This window comes from Heterodontus francisci, chromosome 7 (genome assembly GCF_036365525.1).
Source record: "Heterodontus francisci isolate sHetFra1 chromosome 7, sHetFra1.hap1, whole genome shotgun sequence".
Lineage (NCBI taxonomy): Eukaryota > Metazoa > Chordata > Chondrichthyes > Heterodontiformes > Heterodontidae > Heterodontus > Heterodontus francisci.
In genome coordinates, this window is record NC_090377.1 from 123118392 (window position 1) to 123135413 (window position 17022).

General features: G+C 44.6%; 1 protein-coding gene across 5 annotated transcripts in view; it reads left to right on the plus strand.

The window, feature by feature from the left end:
• Positions 1–17022, plus strand: part of LOC137372300 (partitioning defective 3 homolog B-like) — a 1025472-nt gene that overhangs the window by 254154 nt on the left and 754296 nt on the right. For all 5 annotated transcript variants that reach the window (XR_010975414.1, XM_068036099.1, XM_068036101.1 and 2 more), the window contains exon 3: positions 613–784. Coding sequence is in view for 4 of the 5 variants with exons in the window: in XM_068036099.1 (XP_067892200.1) it covers positions 613–784 (172 nt within the window). In the remaining variant the exon portion in view is untranslated. The remainder of the gene's footprint in view (positions 1–612; positions 785–17022) is intronic.

Here is a 17022-nt window from a genome sequence, read left to right on the forward strand (position 1 = left end):
CTACCCCCTCCTCTCTCTGCCCCCCTGCCTCCTCTCTCTGCCCCCCTGCCTCCCCTCTCTGCCCCCCTGCCTCCCCTCTCTGCCCCCCTGCCTCCCCTCTCTGCCCCCCTGCCTCCTCTCTGCCCCCACCCCTTGCTCACCACCACCGTCTCACCACCCCTCCCCCCTCCACCTCTTCATTCTCTTTCCTCTCTTACTCGCTCTTTTGCTCTTACTAATGATAGCTGTATTTTCTTTTGTTCTCGGCCTTTACCAATCAATTAACTCAGGCCTCAATACCGAAACCCAGTGAGGCACACTATTTTAAAAAGAAATGTAACTGCACTATATACTTCTGTTAAGTGACTGACATCCTTCCATTTTTTTCACCTCTTACCTTAATCAGAAAACCTTCAGTTCTGAAATGTCAGGCGTCATCAGCAGTAATCTCGAAAACTGCATGGATCGGCTCGGTGTTGCTGAGAGATGTCCATCAAACATGTTAATGGTGTGCAGCATTTTGAACATGAAGATTACTAGCTTAAAGGTGCTACCTAAATGTAAGTTGTTGTTGAGGGAAGCAGTCTGCCGTGTGCACTAATAACCTCCGACTTTTCTTTGCTTGCCCTGCAGCTCGTTGCCGTGTATGAAGAGCAAGAGGCGCACTGTGCAGATGAAGTCACCAATGGCAGTCTGAAGGATAGGCAGAGTCCGGACACATTCGAGAGCGAGCTGGCAGCTCAGCTTGCGGCTTTTCAGCCCATTACAGGAGAAATTGAAGTCACCCCCTCAGCACTGAAAGGCAGTGAGTAGATGTTGCCTCCGCTTACATTAGCGCAGTGAAATGAATTTGTGTTACCTGGTACTCAATGAACCTGGGCTCTGGATGGGTTTCAAATCTGTTCACACAATCATTGTTGAGCTAAACTTATTACTAGTCATATAGCATATATGTGTGTATATATAATATGCTCGTCTACAAAAGCGCAAGTGGGCAATTCCTCCCCAAGTAGATTTTCTGCCTTTGTCAGCATGTGTCAATGAGCATCAACAGGCAATACCTCCTCAGGATTTCGGAGCCTTGTTGGGGCCAGTTGAAGTCAACTCCTGCGGTTTCCACACCCCCCCCCCCCCCCCCCCCCCCCGCCCCCCGCCCGTCTCTTAAGATCAGTGAGTTCGGCCCGCTGAATCTGGGATCCTGCGGGCCTGGTTTTCAGAGCATTTAACAGATGTCCTAACCTATTGAGCCACTGGTGGAGTCCATTCCGTCAGTTTAAAACCGTAATGAGTAAACATACTCATGTTTTCTGCCTATATTGCTTTAGTACTTAAGTGTTTTACTCTGACAGGGGTTTGCAGTGCATCCTTAGGATGCTGGCTCTGTAGTCTGCATGGTAACCCTCTGGCTCTGTGAATAAATGCATTACCTTAGCCGTACTTACAAGCAACAACAATGTGCCAATTTTGGAGTGAGCCAAGTTTAGCTGATTTTAATCAGAGCAATGTTGGCAAATTATAATTGATTGTAATGAATTTACACTTGGGAATGGTGGAGTGGGAGGAGATTGGCTTGGGTTCCTGATCCTAATGGTTAACCAGTGACCTCTCCCGGGTGTATGTACTTGGGTAAGTCCAGTTCGGACTCTGCTTTAATGACCTGTACAGCTTTTTGTGTTGATGTGAGTACTGGCAAAACTGGCGTTTATTGGCCATCCCTGATTGCCCCTGAGAAGGTGGTGGTGAGCTGCCTCCTTGAACCACTGCAATCCATATTTCTCGTAGTGGTTTTGATACAACTTGAGTGGCTTGCTAGGCCATTTCAGAGGCCAGTTAAGAGTCAACCACATTGCTGTGGGTCTGGAGTTACGTATAGGCTAGACCAAGTAAGGACGGTAGATTTCCTTCCCTAAAAGACATTAGAGAACCAGTTAGGTTTTTACGACAATCCAATTTCATGCTCACCATTACTGATACTAGCTTTTTATTCCAGATTTATTTAATCAACTGAATTTTAAGTCCCCAGCTGCCATGGTGGGATTTAAACTCACATCTTTAGATTATTAGATCAGGTCTCTGATTACCCGTCCAGTATCATTACCACTAGGCAACTGTGTCCATGAATATCATAATGATAGTCAGGTCCAAACTTGAACAATGAATACTTCTTTAATACACCAGAGATGTTGGTGCCTGCTGGACCATACTGTAATAAGGATCACCACCTTCTGCAGAGGCGGAATGGAAAGTGGAATTTAAAAAAAAAAGGGGGGTTGGAGTAGCTGCAATTTATTCATTATCTGTTTTGTAAATGTGGCTTCCAAACACATCAACAGTTGTACAGCTCTTGTAAAATCAAGACTTTCAGGATAAAGTCCCTGGTAATTTGCAGTCATGTTGTCTATGTTTGATGTTCAAGAGGGAAGAAATGGAGCATCTGGGTCACATTAACAGTTTGCAATCTCTGCAGAGCACTTGGTCTATCTATGTAAAGAAAACACAGGTCGACTGATTAAGAAGGAAACAGCAAGTTAAAGCTCACATTGTTTTCAGTGGGAGTGAGAGCTGACCTCTGACTGTCCACGAGGGCCAGTGGAAATTTCCAGTGTTCATTTAATTTTCCACAAACCTCTACCTTTTTTGTGTGTTTGCACCCCCCTCCTCCCACCCCCCACCTTTTATTCAGTGTTTGTTTTAATAGCTCTAAACAACACGTTGCTTTAAAACCTATACAATTCCAGCCCCAGCTTTGCATTGGCCACAATGGGTTTGATCATAAATTTGGATCTTGTAGCCAAAACGCATCCTGTTTATATTAAGGAGGGATTGGCTGTTGGGCACAATGTGAAAATTCTATGGGTAATGTTTAAAAATAGATGTAATGTTATATTAATTTTGATTTTGAATGCGCCATGATTTTAGGGATGGTGAATAAATATTGGCTTTGCCAGTGGCACCCACATCCCGAGAATGAAAAAAAAATGATCAGTGGGGCAGCACTGAGTTGGATGCTCATTTTCACAGCATCGGATTGTGTGGCAGCGAAGTTGCAAAGATTGCACAGATTGGTATAGTCAATAAATGATTCACGTGATGTTGGGCTGAGTCAGGGACTAGGAAGGCTGCAAATTATCTCTGGTCTGTGCTTGGTTCATTTGACTTAGGGCAGCATTAGGGCTAGGGTTGCCAACACTCCAGGATTGTCCTGGAGTCTCTAGGCCACTACTGCAAACAGTCCAGGAGAAAAATCATAGGGGCATTAAAATTTTTATTTTCATTTTTTAACACTTTTATTGATTAGTTATAAAGGAAATGCAGAAGTGGCGGGGGGTGGCTGTTTTACCTACAGCCAAGAATCATCCAATGAGGTAACAGTCTGCTTGCTTTCCAATTTGCGCAGTGGTGCCACAAGGATTTCTTTATCAGGTGACCATTGATGGATGTGTGGGCAGTGGAGTGGTTGGAGGCAGGACGTCATGTGATTTCAGCTCAAGAAACGTGTCCAGACAGATTTGGCAACCATATGTGGGTCCCAAGTCAGTTGATTTCAGTTATTTGCAAGGTAGAGTAGAAAAGAGTTCTTTATTTTTGGTGCATGTGGTTAGAATTAAAGCTCACTCCGATGTTCCATATTGGCTGACAGTCTTTTGATACATGGACCAAAAAATGGCTACTCCAACAAACTACCAATTTGATGGAGTGAGAAATGAAGTGAGAGGAGACTCACCAAAGTTTAAACACCAGCATAGACCTGCTGGGCCAAATAGCCTGTGCTGTAAATATCATGTGAAAAACACACACACATAAGGTTGATTTTCTGGAGTTCAGAAATAAATTATTCAAAGAAGCAAATAATTTTGTATTCTATTTAGGATTAAATATAACTTTTTCTTAGAGAGAAAATAATCTTAAATGGAATAGAAAATGTTGTTAAATATTGTTAGCAACACTTTCTTTTGGTGTTCGACTCCAGTGAACAGGATGACCTTAGGCGTGTTCAGTTAAGAAAATAAATCAATAAACTCACTATGTAAATGTGTCATAAATGACTGGTTGCCCAAATGAACCCTTGTGTGAACCAAGGTTTGTACTATTTTCAACATGCAATTTATAGAAGCTAAAACTAGCTGAGGCTGTTATTACTTCTCGTGATTGAAAATCTATTGGTGGACAGAGCCGATTTCCAGTTAACAACAACACCAACTTGCATTTCTATAGCATGTTGAATGAAGTAAAACGTCCATGGCTCTTCACAAGAGGTTTAGCAATCAAAATTTGACACTGAACCAGATAAGGAGATATTCAGACAGGTGACCAGAAACTTGGTGAAATAGGCAAGTTTTAAGGAATGTCTTAAAGGAGGAGAGCAAGGTAGAGAAGTTTAGGGAGGGAATTCCAGAGCTTAGGACCTAGAGAGCTAAAGGCATGGCTGTCAATGGTGAGGTGATGTAAATCGGGGATGCGCCAGAGGCCAGAATTGGAGGAGTGTTGAGATTTCAGAGTTCTAAGACTGGAGGAGGTTATAGAAATATGGAGGGGTGGGGCCATGGAGGGATTTGGAAACCAGGATGACAGTTTCAGAGTTGAGTTAAATATTAAACCTGTTCAGTAGTGCAGGCCAGTGAATTATTGACACTGTAATGCAATGTGCTGCAGACTGATAGAACATCAGCCTGTACTGATATTGCTCCACCACAGAAAGTTCTTGATTTGCTATTGGCATGGATTGCAAGCAGAGGATGGTACATCTCCAAAAGTGGGTGGGGTTAGGAGCTCAAATGATGAAACCTCCAGTAATACATGCAACCAAAATTGGAAACCTTTGTTACGAATAGAAAGCAAAGGAAATTCCTCCCCTCTCTTTTCCTCCACCCCAAAAATTGACTGCCCTACAGCATTTTTATACATCTAGCATATTTGGTTTAGACCTGCACTGGATGCCTTCCTCTGGCTAGAGCTGCTGACAGTCGATGCAGGGAAGAATATTAAGCTACCTGAAATCAGTGATTCCCATGGGGGAAGCAGGAGGAAACCGGGAAAACCTTGGGTGAACCAATTGAAGGTTGAGTTAACGAAGTTCAAGATTAAGATCAGGCGGGGCGTGAGTGGAGAGAGCAAATATGGGAGGCTTTAAATGCACTAACCGTGCCGGTATATAAAGCACTCAGTTGTTGAGGAGCAGTTATGATGGATGTCAGTTTTATGGGTTTGTGATCAAAGACAAAAGATGCACATGATATGGGTTAGCTCAGTACTTAGCTTGAACAATTAAAAAAAATCAAAAAAAATTTTTTAAACCATAATTAAACAAATTATGTTTAATGCTTCATTGAGACCTTGTGTGTGGTCACATGTGTGTCTTTGAGTCATGTTTTGGCTCCTCTTCAGGCATGCTATAGTTCAGATCCTCAGTTGAAATGTTGTTCAATGCAGTGTTAAAAAAAAAATGAAATCATTATTTATGAGCTACTGAAATAACTGTCCTATTGCAGCTTGTCAATTTTCCAAGTACACATTTTCAATTGAAAATTTGAAACATTGGTGCATAAAGAGCCCAGACTTGTAAGTTGATAAATGTTGTACATGGAACTAAGTGGGTCTTAGGTAAATAAATTTTGCCAAAACCCTCCCTGCATTCCTTTTTTTCAACACCATGTAATTTCTTAGTGTTTTGCTGAGTGTCATCATGTTGTGCATTATAATTTTTGAAGTGCGTGTTTTTTTAATAGAAAATTTCCTAATTTCCATATACTTTTCTGGTGCATTGTTGTGTATTATGTTGGTGTAAATATATACTTTGCTGTGGTATAATTTGCAAAATGCATCAAATAGACTTTCTTTTCAATCTGCCAGACTTCCATTTGTGTTTTTTCTTTAGAATCTCTGAAGTGCCTTCCCTTATTCATTTGTCGGGCACTTAATGTTTGAGGACTACCAAAAGGGCTATTATATCTTGCATAAAAAGACATGGTGGGGGAGGGAGGAGGAAGTATGCAGGGGAATGGTTTTATTACAGCTACTGCTTGCACATATATGATACTTTTGAAAGAATAAAATGTCTTAAAGCACTTCACAAGATGAAAATTTTCAGTCACCGAGCAGTGTAGAATCATTGAAAGTTTACAGCACAGAAAGAGGCCACTTGGCCAGTGGAAGGAAGAGGTGAAGGCTGATTGCAGGTGAGAACAAAGTGGTAGGAACACAGGAACAGAATAGGTCATTCAGCCCATTGAGTCTGTTCCACCCCTGAATGGCCTAGCTCTACATTTAAGGTTATGCCCCCGGTTCTGGGCACCCCTACCAGAGGAAATAGTTTCTATTGACCCTATCAAGTGCTTTAATCATCTTAAACACCTCAATTAAATGGCTCCTTAATCTTTGATACTCAAGGGAATGCAAACCTAGTATATGCAACCATTTAGCTTAACCCTTTTAGCCCTGGTATGATTCTGGTGAATTTGCAGTGCACCCGCTCCAAGACCAATATATCCTTCTGAGGTGTTGTGCCCAGAACTGAATGTAGCAATGCAGATGGGGTTTAACCAGAGTTTTATATAACATATAACCTGCAACCTTCCTGCTGGCTACTGACATAACCTGCAGTATAGGAACCTTATAGACTGCATGGAATCCTTGTTGCTTGAGAGTGCAGTGTGTGCAGAAAAGCCGTGCCTATGAATGATTTGATGGTTTGTAGGTGTTGCAACGCGAGCACAAGACTTGCCACAACTCTGCATTAATTGGAATGATCCGCAGGGAGATAAGGAACCAGCTTTCCTCGCCAGGCGGCGGATTGTGAGCCAGGATCCCGATACTGACCGGAGCGCATTTCCTAGGCCCTAACCCTCTGGATGGCGACCATGAGCGCAGCGTCGGCCTGGATGACGCCGACATTGAGGAGGCTGTCCTTGCACCCCCTTCCCCTCCGCACCCCCTTCCCCTCCGCACCCCCTTCCCCTCCGCACCCCCTTCCCCTCCGCACCCCCTTCCCCTCCGCACCCCCTTGCCCCCAACCCCTTCCCCCTCGCCCCCCCTTCCCCCTCGTACCCCCCGCTCCCCCTTCCCCCCACCCCCTCCCCCTTTCCCTCTCCCTCCATGAAATCGCACAGTTTACTTGTAAGAGTTCCGATGAAGGGTCAGTGACCCGAAACGTTAACTCCGCTTCTCTTTTCACAGATGCTGCCAGACCTGCTGAGTGGTTCCAGCATTTCTTGTTTTTATTTCAGATTTCCAGCATCCGCAGTATTTTGCTTTTATTTCATTACTTGTAAGGGCCCCTGCTCAGGGATAGGAGCTAACAACCCCACTGCCTTGTGGGCGTCTCGGGAGAGACCAAGGCTAAGGGAGTAAACCCGAACAGAAAATCCGGAGTGGAATCCCTAAGACGGTCATGTGTCAAATTTGGCATGTTTCCGGCGGTTCCTGCAGCCATACCGGTGCCAAACGTCGTGCTCTGCAGTCCTCTGGATCCCACTAGGAAGGCCGGGAGGGGGGTTTTGATGCTTGGGCAACTCACAACCTCCACACATTCCGCCCAGGCATGCGCCATGGAGAGGTCACTCCATAGTTGCCTCACAGTGACCAAAACAACACGGAAGGCAGCATTTATGGGTTATAAGTGCAGCTGAATTGACGTAGAGATTGAGCGCCACGGGTTGCCTTTGTCGGTGGGAGAGGTCATCGCATCTCACTGGACAGCAACCGCCCGCCTCAAACCAGGCAGCGCCCGGTCACAAAGGTTCTGTCCTGCCACAGTCCACCTGCTTCAATGGGTGCTTGGAGCTCAGGGTCATTGCCCGACAAGTGGACTGTAACACCACACCAAACAGCACGATAAACAAAGGAAATAAGGTACCAGCCCTTCCTTTTGCAAGCTGGAACGTCAGAGCTATGTGTTCTGTACTGTTTGAAGGTCTTATACAAATCAATGATTCTCGGAAGACTGCCATCATTAACAACGAGCTCAGTAGACTCCATGTGGACATTGCAGCACTTCAGGAGACACGCCTCCCTGCGAGCGGATCTCCAGGAGAGCAAGACTACACCTTCTACTGCCAGGGTAGGGATCCTGAAGAACCAAGACAGCATGGAGTGGGCTTTTCCATTAGAAACCTTTTGCTCAGCATAATAGAGCCACCTTCAAATGGCTCAATGCATATTGTCCATCCGACTGCTCACCGCCTCTGGCCCAGTACACCGACTCAGTATCTATGCTTCAACAGTCTGCTCCCCACCTGAAGTTAAAGACCAGTTCTACGAGGAACTCCATAATATCATTTGTAGCATTCCTAATACCGAACATTTGTTCCTGCTGGGGGACTTTAACGTCAGGGTTGGGGCCGACCATGACTCATGGCCCTCCTGCCTTGGGCGCTATGGCATTGGAAGGATGAATGAGAATGGACAGAGACTGCTGGAGTTGTGTACCTATCACAACCTCTTCATCGCCCACTCATTCTTTCATACTAAACCCTGTCACCAGGTTTCGTTGGCACCAGCTGGACCTCATCGTCACAAGGTGAGCCTCTAACAGTGTCCAAATCACACGCAGCTTCCACATTGCGGACTGCGACACCAACCACTCCCTGGTGTGCAGCAAAGTTAGACTCAAAGAAAAGAAGCTACATCACTGCAAGCAGAAGGGCTACCCGCGCATCAACGCAAACAGAATTTCTTATCCAAGCTGTTACATAAGTTTCTAAATTCACTTCAAAAAGCCCTTCAAAACTCTCCTGCAGGGGATGCAGAGATGAAGTGGGCCCACATCAGAGATGCCATCTATGACTCAGCAATCACCACCTATGGTAAACGTGAGAAGCAGAATGAAGACTAGTTTCAATCTCACTTTGAAGAGCTGGAACCTGTCTTAGCCGCTAAGCGCACTGCACTGTTGAACTACAAGAAAGCCCCCAGCGAGTTAATATCCATAGCACTTAAAATAACCAGAAGCGCTGCCCAAAGAACAGCCAAGTGCTGTGCAAATGTCTACTGGCAACACCTATGCAGTCGTATTCAGCTGGCTTCCGACACCGGAAACATCCGAGGAATGTATGATGACATTAAGAGAGCTTTTGGGCCAACCATCAATAAGATTGCCCCCCTCAAGTCTAAATCAAGGGACATGATCACTGATCAACACAAGCAAATGGACTGCTGGGTGGAGCACTACCTCGAACTGTACTCCAGGGAAAATGTTGTCACTGATACTGCCCTCAATGCAGCCCGGTCTCTGACAGTCATGGATGAGCTGGCCGAACAGCCAACAAAATCGGAACTCAGTTTTGCCATTGATTCTCTAGCCAGTGGAAAAGCCCCTGGAAAGGACAGCATTACCCCTGAAATAATCAAGAGTGCCAAGCCTGCTAAATTCTCAGCACTCCATGAACTGCTTTGCCTGTGCTGGGTTGAGGGAGCAGTACCACAGGGCATGCACAATGCCAATATTATCACCCTATCTAAGAACAAGGATGACCGCGGTGACTGCAACAACTACCGTGGAATCTCCCTGCTCAGCATAGTGGGGAAAGACTCCAGAAGCTGGCTGATCATGTCTACCCTGAGGCACAGTGCGGCTTTCAAGCGGAGAGATCCACCATTGACGTGCTGTTCTCCCTTCGCCAGCAACAGGAGAAATGCCGCGAACAACAGATGCCCCTCTACATTGCTTTCATAGATCTCACCAAAGCCTTTGACCTCGCCAGCAGATATGGTCTCTTCAGACTACCAGCAAAGATCGGATGTCCACCAAAGCTACTAAGTATCATCACCTCATTCCATGACAGTATGAAAGGCACAATTCAGCATAGCGGCGCCTCATCAGACCCCTTTCCTATCCTGAGTGGCGTGAAACAGGGCTGTGTTCTCGCACCTACACTGTTTGGGATCATCTTCTCCCTGCTGCTCTCACATGCGTTCAAGTCTTCAGAAGAAGGAATTTTCCTCCACACGATCAGGTGGCAGGTTGTTCAACCTTGCCCGTCTAAAAGCGAAGACCAAAGTACGGAAAGTCCTTATCAGGGAACTCCTCTTTGCTGACGATGCTGCATTAACATCTCACACTGAGGAGTGTCTGCAGAGACTCATAGACAGGTTTGCGGCTGCCTGCAATGAATTTGGCCTAACCATCAGCCTCATGGGACAGGACGTTAGAAATGCTCTATCCATCAATATCGGCGACCCCGCTCTGGAAGTGGTTCAAGAGTTCACCTACCTAGGCTTAACTATCACCAGTAACCTGTCTCTCGATGCAGAAATCAACAAGCGAATGGGAAAGGCATCCGCTGCTATGTCCACCCTGGCCAAGAGGGTGTGGGAAAATGGCGCACTGACACGGAACACAAAAGTCCGAGTGTTTCAAGCCTGTGTCCTCAGTACCTTGCACTACAGTAGCGAGGCCTGGACAACATATGTCAGCCAAGAGCGGCGTCTCAACTCATTCCATCTTCACTGCCTCCAGAGAATCCTTGGCATCAGGTAGCAGGACCGCATCTCCAACGCAGATGTCCTCGAGGCGGCCAACATCCCCAGCATATACACCCTACTGAGCCAGCGGTGCTTGAGATGGCTTGGTCATGTGAGCTGCATGGAAGATGGCAGGATCCCCAAAGACGCATTGCACAGCGAGCTCGTCACTGGCATCAGACCCACCGGCTGTCCATGTCTTCGCTTTAAAGACGTCTGCAAATGCGACATGAAATCCTGTGACATTGACCACAAGTCGTGGGAGTCAGTTGCCAGTGATCGTCAGAGTTGTCGGACAGCCATAAAGGCGGGGCTAAAGAGTGGCAATTCGAAGAGACTTAGCAGTTGGCAGGAAAAAAGACAGAAGTGCAAGGGGAGAGCTAACTGTGTAACAGCCCCGACAACCAATTTTATCTGCAGCACCTGTGGAAGAGTCTGTCATTCTCGAATTGGCCTTTATAGCCACTCCAGGCGTTGCTCCACAAACTGCTGTCCACCTCCAGGCACTTATCCATTGTCTCTCGAGACAAGGAGGCTAAAGAAGAAGAATATATAACTGTAACATAACTTCCACCCTTTTTGTATTCCAGCCCCCTTGCAATAAAGATCAACACTCCTTTGCGGTCAAAAAATTGTGAGTCTTTTGAAGGAGGGGGAAGAGGGATTTAGATGGAGTGGTCTACAGTGTTTGGCCAAAATGGCTGTCGGCTCTGCCACTGACAGTGAAGTGGAGAGAGGATGGATTCAAAGGAGGCCAGAATTGGAAGGGTAGAGGGCCGTGTGCAGGAACAAAAGGCTGGATGAAATTTGTAGAAGTAGGTCTGGGTTTGGCCAGGGAGCGATTTGTAGATGAAAGGACAAGGACATTGAAATTGATGCCTGGTAGAATAGGAAGCCAGAAAAGGTTAGTGAGCACAGAAGTGATGGGGAATTGTCACTGGGTGTGAGCAGCAGAATTTTGGGGTCAATTGCAATTAGTTGAGGGAACCATATAGGAGGCTGGCAAGAAGAGCTTTGGAGTAATCAAGTCTAGAGATGACAAAAAGCATGGATAAATGTTTGAGTGACGCCATGGAATTGTATATGGCCAAAGTGCTGTACAACCGAAATGTTACTGTTGTAATGTATGAAATGCACTCTGCAAGGTCCCACACACAAATAGCAACGTGATAATGATCAGATAATATGTGTTTCGTGATATTGGTTGAGGGATAAATATTGGCCATGGGATCTTCTCCGTCCACCTGAGAGGGCAGATGGGGCCTCAAATTAATGTCTCAACTAAAGATGGGCACCTCTGACAGTAAAGTGCTCCCTCAGTACTGCACAGGGAGTGTCAGTCTAGATTTGGTAATCAGATTTCTGGAGTGGGACGTGAACCCACAACCTTCTGACAGAGCCAAGGAGGAGGATGACCTGGTGGTAGTGGTTAGGTTATAAGGTTTGAAGCTGGGCTCAGGGTCAAATAAAGCACCCACTTCATGCCCTATCTGAAGGAGCTGCTAGAGGGATAGGAAGAGTCAGGTTCTGAAGGTGAGAATTCAGTGACATCCAACTTTGGTTTGATGGCGAGTCAGAACAATTTCTTGCTGATCAGTTATGCAGTTGAAATGCAGTGGTCGAGGGGTAAGGTTGGATATCATTATCATAAGTGTTGAATATATTCATAAGAGAACAGTGAATAAGGGACTTTATCACAAGAAAAGAATGCCCAGCTGGTGTATCCTACTGAAGTGTTAGATATATTACACCTATATTTATTAGTTCATGTGAAATGAGATCAGAAATGATTTCGAAATGCAAATTTTCAAATTCATGCAGTGTTGGAGCCTGTGGCAGTGTTTTTTTTTGGTTTCTTTTTGTTTTTGTTATGTAGGTATGAGTTGGGTTGTGAGGTGGGTTAATTGCTTGTGGCTCTTTCTTCATAACTAGTGCGGTGTACAGTTGTGCAACACTAGCTGCTGTTTCTGTACCCCATTCCTTCCACCAGGTTTTGGTACTTCCTCCCTCCCTGTGAGAGGGCGAAAGATGAGTTGCTTTTTGTCACCAAAAGTAGTTGTTGCTTTGCCAATTAATTCCTTTTAATTAAAATAAAAGGTGTAGAGGAATATCTGATTTAAGAACACACTTGAAAATTATATCAGATATAAATATAGACATAGATGATTAACCACTCTGTGCCGATTTGTAATTCAAATCCTATTGCGACCATAAAAATGTCATCAATGGAATACTATCACTCATTGCTGAGAAATGAATTTGTAATGTTACATTGATATCCTGGAGTTTAAAAAAAATGCACTTCCATTAGGTTGGCAGGAGGAAGCGGAGTGGAGATTGTAGAGTTTTCGGGTGAAAGTTTTACCTGTGGTTAATCCCATCAGGGCGCAAATCAATAAAAATGTAATGATGCGATGATACTTGCATTTCAGCAGGACCAGCCATTTAAAATGTATTACTTTTTGAGTGAGTTGACTGTTGTGTAGGTAAATGTGGCTGCTATTTTGTGTTTGTATTGTCACACAAACTGCAGTGTGAGATGAATGATCAGTTAATTTTTTTTTAAATGTTGTTGCGTGCTGATGTTGGCCAGGACAATGCAGAGCTCCCTGCTCTTTCTCAAATTGTGTCTTGGGAACGTTAATGTTCGAAAGGAAAAGACAAAGAGCCCTAAGTGATGGAAGAAAACAAACAAGATGGACTGGTGTAAGGAAATTAATTTTAATATTGGGACATTCGATATATTAAATATATTAATGATAGTACTCAGCTATTGAGGGAGAGCCAGCTAAAAGTGCACATCCCAAATAACAGCATCAGCATACAAGTAATGCAAGTGATTTGCTTGTCATAAATTATAAAGGGTTTTGAGAAGGAGAAACTGTTTCTAGTGGCAGAAGAGTGAGTAACCAGAAGACACAGATTTAAGGTAATTGACAAAAGAGCCAGATGGGAGATGGGAATTTCTTTTGCACAGCAAGTTGTTATGATTCGGAATGCATTGCCTGAAGGGGTGGTGGAAGGAGATGGAGTTGTAACTTTCAAAAAGAGAATTGGATATATACTTGAAAAGGAAACATTTGCAGTGCTATGTTGAAAGAGCAGAGGAGTGTGACTAATTGGATAGCTCTTTAAAAGAGTTGGCGGAGGCACAATGGGCCAAATGGCCTCCTTTGGTACTGTATGGTTCAACAAAATCTTGGAACAATTGCCAACTATGTTTTTTTTTCTAGCTGCTGGTGTGTGCTTCTCTCTGTAAAACATTGAAGGAAGATCCCAGCTGGCTACTATTACAATTGTTTATACAGTCAGCAAGCGCTGTGCTATTTAAAAACAAAGTCAAAGTACCTGTGAACGGTGCAGAGCTGAGCACTTACTGACTGCAAGAGCAGTTGTCACAGTCACCAGGTGGAAACTTCTCTGTGTTCGGCTGGTGCAGAGAAGTATCATGCCAGCATTTCAAAATGTGCTGCTGGTACATAACATAAGAAATAGGAGCAGGAGTAGTCCCTATGGGCCCTTGAGCCTGCTCCACCATTCAGTACGATCATTTAGTTTAGTTTAGTTTAGAGATACAGCACTGAAACAGGCCCTTCGGCCCACCGAGTCTGTGCCGACCATCAACCACCTATTTATACTAATCCTACACTAATTCCATATTCCCACCACATCCCCACCTGTCCCTATATTTCCCTACCACCTACTTATACTAGGGGCAATTTATAATGGCCAATTAACCTATCAATTAACCTAGTACTCCGCTATTGAGGGAGAGCCAGCTGAAAGTGCACATCCCAAATAACCATGGCTGATTTTCTACCTCAACTCCACTTTCCCGCCTGCTTCCGATATCTCTTGATCCCCCGAGACATCAAAAATCTGTCTATCTCAGCCTTAAATATATTCACGATGGAGCATCCACAACTTTCTGGGGTAGAGAATTTCAAAGATTCACAACCCTTTGGGTGAAGAAATTTCTCCTCATCTCAGCTCCTTATCTTGAGGTTGTGCCCTGTGTTCTGGATTACCCTGCCAGGGAAACAACCTCTTGGCTTCTACCCTAGCAAGCCCATTCAGAATTTAGTATGTTTCAACACAATCACCTCTCATTCTTCTAAACTCCAGAGAGTATAGGCCCAATTTACTCAGCTTTTCATCAAAGAACAACCCTCTATCCCAGGAACTAATTTAGTAAATCTTCGCTGTACTGCCTCCAATGCAAGTATATCCTTTCTCAGATATAGAGACCAAAATTGTGCACAGTACTCCAGGTGTGGTCTCACCAAAGCCCTGTACAGTTGCAGCAAGACTTCCTTAGCCTTGTACTCCAGTCCCCTTGCAGTAAAGGCCAGCATGCCATTTGCCTTCCTAATTGCTTGCTGTATCTGCATGTTAACTTTTTGTGGTCTTTGTACTAGTGCACCCAAGTCTCTCTGAACATCAACATTTAAAAGTTTCACGCCTTTTAAAAAATGTTCTGCTCTTCTATTCTTATGACCAAGGTGAATAACCTCATCCTTTCCCACATTATACTCCACCTGCCACCTTGTTACCCACTCACTTTATCTGTCTATATCTCTGGGAAACATCCAGGTATACTACATCTACTGGTTTCCCTTTATCTACTTGACTAGTTGAACCCTTAAAAAAATAATAAATTTGTCAAAAATTATTTCCCTTTTGTAAAACCATGTTGACTTTGTCTGTTCTGACAGGAGTCAGCTGTGGTTCAGTAGGTAGCATTCTCACTCCTGAGCCAGAAGGTTGTGTGTTCAAGACCGTCCAGGGACTTGAGCAAAAAGTCTAGGCTGACCACTACTGAGGGAGTGCTGCACTGTGCGAGGTGCTGTCTTTCAAATGAGACATTAAACTGAGGCCCTACCTTGCTTCTCTGGTGGGCATAAATGATCCCACTGCACTATTTTGAAGAAGAGCAAGGGTGTTTCTCTGCTGTATCTTGGCCAATATTTATCCCACAGCTTGCTGTGTGCATGTTGGTTGTCGTGTTTCCGACAATGGTACTTCAATGGCTTTGGGACGTCCTCTCGATGTGACAGTCTGTCTTTCTTTTTTTCCCCCTTTCTTTACTGATTGAGATTCAATCATCAGTGAGAGAAGAAACCAACTGGGGAAGTTGTGCTAGAACTTAAAATTTGCTGTGTTACACTTTACAGGTGTCTGTTCTGGCATTTTTTTGTTTTGGGAAGGGGGAAGGGGAATCCTATATATGGAGAATTAAATTTTGCTTGCACTAAACTTCAAACTTTGCTTCATCAGTTAGGGTGAAGAGGGAGCAGATATGGACCCATGGTGCTGAGTGATGCGACAATTATGCACATATCGACTGGTAGCCTACAAGTTTAAATAGGAGGATTTTATTTTCTTGTCACTACCGTGCCCTCCAGAGCAGTGTGATCATTACTTTTTCAGGAGCGCTTCTAAGCTGTTTGCACCAAGTGGCCAGGTTTCACAAGCCTGCTGTCACACATTAGTGCATTTTGGTTAAAAGAGAAAGATGATGATGTCAGTTAAGCAACAGTGCATAACTAACACAGCAAGAAGCACTTCCAATAAAGCCATATTCATGGACCTGATGCACAAAAATATCTCCCATCAAAATAATTACAGTGTGTGAAATGTGCGAATGATGGAGAACTCAATTTTAAACCATGTTTCACAGGTACAGGACTTGGCAATGTTGCTCAAAAGTGATCAGCTGACCTGTTTCTTTTGTTTTGCTGCATTTACCAGAACGTTTTTCTTACTTTTCCTCTGCTTTTTATGCCCTAATTTCTCTCTTTGTCTCCACCCCTGCCCCCCATCCACTTTCCCTCTTACTGTTGATGAGGTTTGTGACTGGGATACAGTTTCATATTTCTGGCCACCCTCCTGCAATTTGCCAAGTAGCGAGCTTTGAGCCCAAGCAGTAAGTGTCACCTGCATTGAGGCTAGAAAAAGTGTTAAATTATGAGGATGGGTTGTATAGACTAGGCTTATTTTTCCTTGAGTATAGAAGATGAAGGGGTGATCTAATGGAGATGTTTAAGATGTGTTAATAGGGTAAATCGAGAGAAACCGTTGCCTCCAATGAAAAATTCCAGAACAAGTGGACACAACCTGTAAATTAGTGCCAGACCATTCAGGGGTGCTATCTGGGAGTACTTCTTCACACACAGGCTGGTGAAAATCTGGAACTATCTCTCCCCTAATGCCCCACCCTACCCAGCCCTCTTCCCCGCCCCGCCACCACCCCCCCCCACCCCCCCCTCTAAAAAAAAAAGTTGTTGAGGCTGCGCGTTAATTGAAGATTTCAAAATTGAGATTGATAGATTAGTTACGGGCATTAGGGGTTACAGAATCAAGGCGGGTTCATGGAGTTGAGATACAGATCAGCCATCTTCTAACTGAATGGTGGACCAGGCTGGATGGGCTGAATGGTGTCCTCCTGTTTCCACATTCCTAATTCTGTAGCGTTGGGATGCACAGGCAGGTCTTAGAGTTGAGCCCGGTCACAACCTCATGGAGTATCTCCCATGTGCATTCTTCAGCAGGGTTCCTGGATAATGGTCAGAAGATTAGATTTTT